This window comes from Wasmannia auropunctata, unplaced genomic scaffold (genome assembly GCF_000956235.1).
Source record: "Wasmannia auropunctata unplaced genomic scaffold, wasmannia.A_1.0 LD336078.1, whole genome shotgun sequence".
In the NCBI taxonomy this organism is placed as follows: Eukaryota; Metazoa; Arthropoda; class Insecta; order Hymenoptera; family Formicidae; genus Wasmannia; species Wasmannia auropunctata.
In genome coordinates this window covers 4,534,144-4,534,690 of record NW_012026812.1, presented here as the reverse complement: position 1 = coordinate 4,534,690, position 547 = coordinate 4,534,144, and the positions used below count along the sequence as shown (strand labels likewise).

General features: G+C 43.3%; 1 protein-coding gene across 1 annotated transcript in view; it reads right to left on the bottom strand.

The window, feature by feature from the left end:
• Positions 1-224, bottom strand: part of LOC105449119 — a 1,887-nt gene extending 1,663 nt beyond the window's left edge. The window contains exon 1 of the mRNA XM_011688119.1: positions 215-224. Within this exon, the coding sequence (XP_011686421.1) occupies positions 215-224 (10 nt within the window). The remainder of the gene's footprint in view (positions 1-214) is intronic.
• Between the last annotated feature and the right edge of the window lie 323 nt (positions 225-547).

Genomic DNA, 547 nt, shown 5'->3' with positions numbered 1-547 from the left:
TAATTGATTTTCATGTGTTATCCAAGTAAAGCAGTCTACAATGACGATGATCTACAGAAATATCAGAGTATTCTATTAGCTACAAACGCGTACAGACGCGATCGCAGCGCGCAGGGTCAAATAATGGGTAACAAGGGTCACAAGTATAAGAATATAATCGCACCTCTGTTGCCAGAAGATGTGAAAAGCGGTAAAAAAATTGGAAAAGGTATACCGCTCACCATGACAGTGAATGATAGCAAGATTGAATACATTCATTGGGACGATCCCAACGAGCTTGTAGATCGCCTCCGATTGCTCGAGGCCTCGCGCCAAGCTGGTCACAATGCGCACGACAACGAGATGCTGTCGATTATCGAGGAACTTCGCGAAGCGGGTATTATTATAAATTAAACAACACAGTACGAATCATTCAATCAACATTGAAATGTCGATCAACAAGTTTGGGACGTCGCTCGGTATAGGCGGAACAAGTTCGTACTACCAGTTGAGTGGTCTACTCAGAAATTACGTGCGCGATAACGCTCTTTGCATAGTTGCATCTGAA